General features: G+C 26.8%; 1 protein-coding gene across 1 annotated transcript in view; it reads right to left on the reverse strand.

Annotated features, from left to right (window-relative positions):
- The window catches only part of Phum_PHUM367300 (uncharacterized protein), a gene marked incomplete at both ends in the record, with an annotated part of 3,272 nt that extends 1,773 nt beyond the window's left edge, over positions 1 to 1,499 (reverse strand). Inside the window, 2 exons of the mRNA XM_002428123.1 lie at positions 601 to 1,362; positions 1,497 to 1,499. Of these exons, the coding sequence (XP_002428168.1) occupies positions 601 to 1,362; positions 1,497 to 1,499 (765 nt within the window). The remainder of the gene's footprint in view (positions 1 to 600; positions 1,363 to 1,496) is intronic.
- Between the last annotated feature and the right edge of the window lie 718 nt (positions 1,500 to 2,217).

The following is a 2,217-nucleotide window of genomic DNA, read 5'->3' on the forward strand; positions in this document are numbered from 1 at the left end:
AATTTAATCATAAACGTAATTGAATTCCGTGATTTTATTTAAATAACGCGGACTTAAAATTTTTTTCACTTTGTATTTTTATATATTAACCGTTTTTTCTTTTGCTTCAAGGCTTTATTTTGAAAACAATATGGCGGAAATTTAACCTCATGTTATTTTAAATTAAATTTATTACTCGTGTTATGACGCGGTGGTGTTGTAGTACGGTTCCTGTGAAAATATTCAAATTCTTATAAAAAGGGTGGCTGTCGAATAGGTGGTGATAGGAATATGTGATTTTCATTCCGAAATGGTAGTATGATCGGAAGATAACGATGGTGGAAGGGGTGAATAAGGCCCCGAAAATGTTCTTAGAATAAATAAATATCTCATTTTTCAAAAAATTTTTAGTATTAATTTAGGTGTAATAAAAGTTTATACTGTGTTTCGGTTAAGAAAAATTTATTATTAATAATCCAAAGTTTCTTTTTCTTTTTTTAACAAAAACAATAATTACTTTTTTTGTTTTCGTTTGTTTTTTCGTATTATTTGTATTTAACCGTGTCCGTGTTTGTTTTTATTTTTAACGAATAAATATCTTTCGTCGGGAAAATCTTTTACGGGTTCTTGTCCGCCATCTTTCGTTGTTGATGACGACATCATTCCATCAGTTGACGTTGACGTTGCTTTTTCATGTTGAGTCGAAGATGGCGGCGGTGTGAAATCGACACCATATCTAACGGAACGTTTGGTAAATGAAAATTTCATAAAATCTTCTTTATCTTCTTCGGGTTCGGCATTGAAAAAACTCATTTTTTTATTTTCACGAGATTCATCGGTAGATTCGACAGCGGATAATGGAACATCAATAGAATCTTTTGATTTATCCGATGCTCTGAATACTTGAATTACATCTTTATTAAAAAATTGTTCGGTTTTCCCCATGACATTCTCATCAAGATTCTCATATTTACTATTTCCATATTCTAAATCGCTGAAATCCAATACATTATCGCAAGTTTTATTCAAGTTTATTAGTCTAACGTCTTTTTTAAACACTTCCAATCCGTTTTTAATTTCGATTTTGAATTTTTTCAGTTGTGACGTCACGAGATTTATCTCGTATGATTTTTCCGTTTCGTTCTCGGGACAGTAATTTTTATTTAAATCTATCGACATCATTATTTTATTGATTTCATCTTTGGCTTCGTTGAAACACTCAATAAATCCTATATTGTTTTTATTCGATTTTGATTTTTCATAATTATTAACGCAATCGATTGAATTTTTTAACGTTTCTATTACTCGATCCGGTAAAAATTCCGGTAAACATTTGTCTTCTCTTTTGATCTGATGGTAAAAATTTTGCAACGTTTTCAATACCTAAAAGAAATTTCATATATATTATTTTATATTATCATTATTATTATTTGCCAAGTGACACAAAGTTTATTAAAAACTACTCGTGGAGTAATAGTAATAATAATAATTATTGCACCGCCTTGTCGAAATTTTACCATTTGAAATATCACCAATATTCACGTTGTAAAATTTTCATACGTTTTCATACTTTTTTTTTTTTTTAATTAATATTTTAGTTTTAACACTTTATTAATTTACTTGTAATAATAATAATAATAATAATAATAATAATAATAACGGTTTTTTTCACGTTTCAATACATTGGAAAATTGGAAAAAATATAATGAAAAACTTACTTGTTCAATAAAATCTTCAACTTTCTTTTGCAAAACGGTTATCTGGTTGTCTTCTTCGTTAGCTGTTACCTAAATAATAATAATAATAATAATAATTTTAAAAAAATTTCGTTTTGTAAAAGTATACGAAAAACAAAAATTAAATGAAAAAACTTACCTGCGACAAAAGAAAAATACCGAAAATAATAATTAATTTAAAATTTAAATTCATTTTTATTTTAAATTTGTTTTTTCTTTTTTAAACGAAATCGACGACGACTTTCTTTTTTAATTTCGATTAATTGATTGATTTAAGGTTCGAAAAGAAAAAGTTTATATATATACTTTTAGGTTTGTTTAAATTACGATTGTTTATTCGATTTGTAAAAATATTTTTTTTTTTTTTTTCGAATCGTAGGTGTGTGTGCGGGTGTGCGTGCGTAATTGTTTAATAACAAAAGAAAAAAATTTTTGCAAATGTTTATTCCGAAATTCCATTGAATGGTTCATCGTGAATCAAAAGGTTTAATGTTTTGTAAAT

This window comes from Pediculus humanus, genomic scaffold (assembly GCF_000006295.1).
Source record: "Pediculus humanus corporis 1103172107790 genomic scaffold, whole genome shotgun sequence".
In the NCBI taxonomy this organism is placed as follows: domain Eukaryota; kingdom Metazoa; phylum Arthropoda; class Insecta; order Psocodea; family Pediculidae; genus Pediculus; species Pediculus humanus.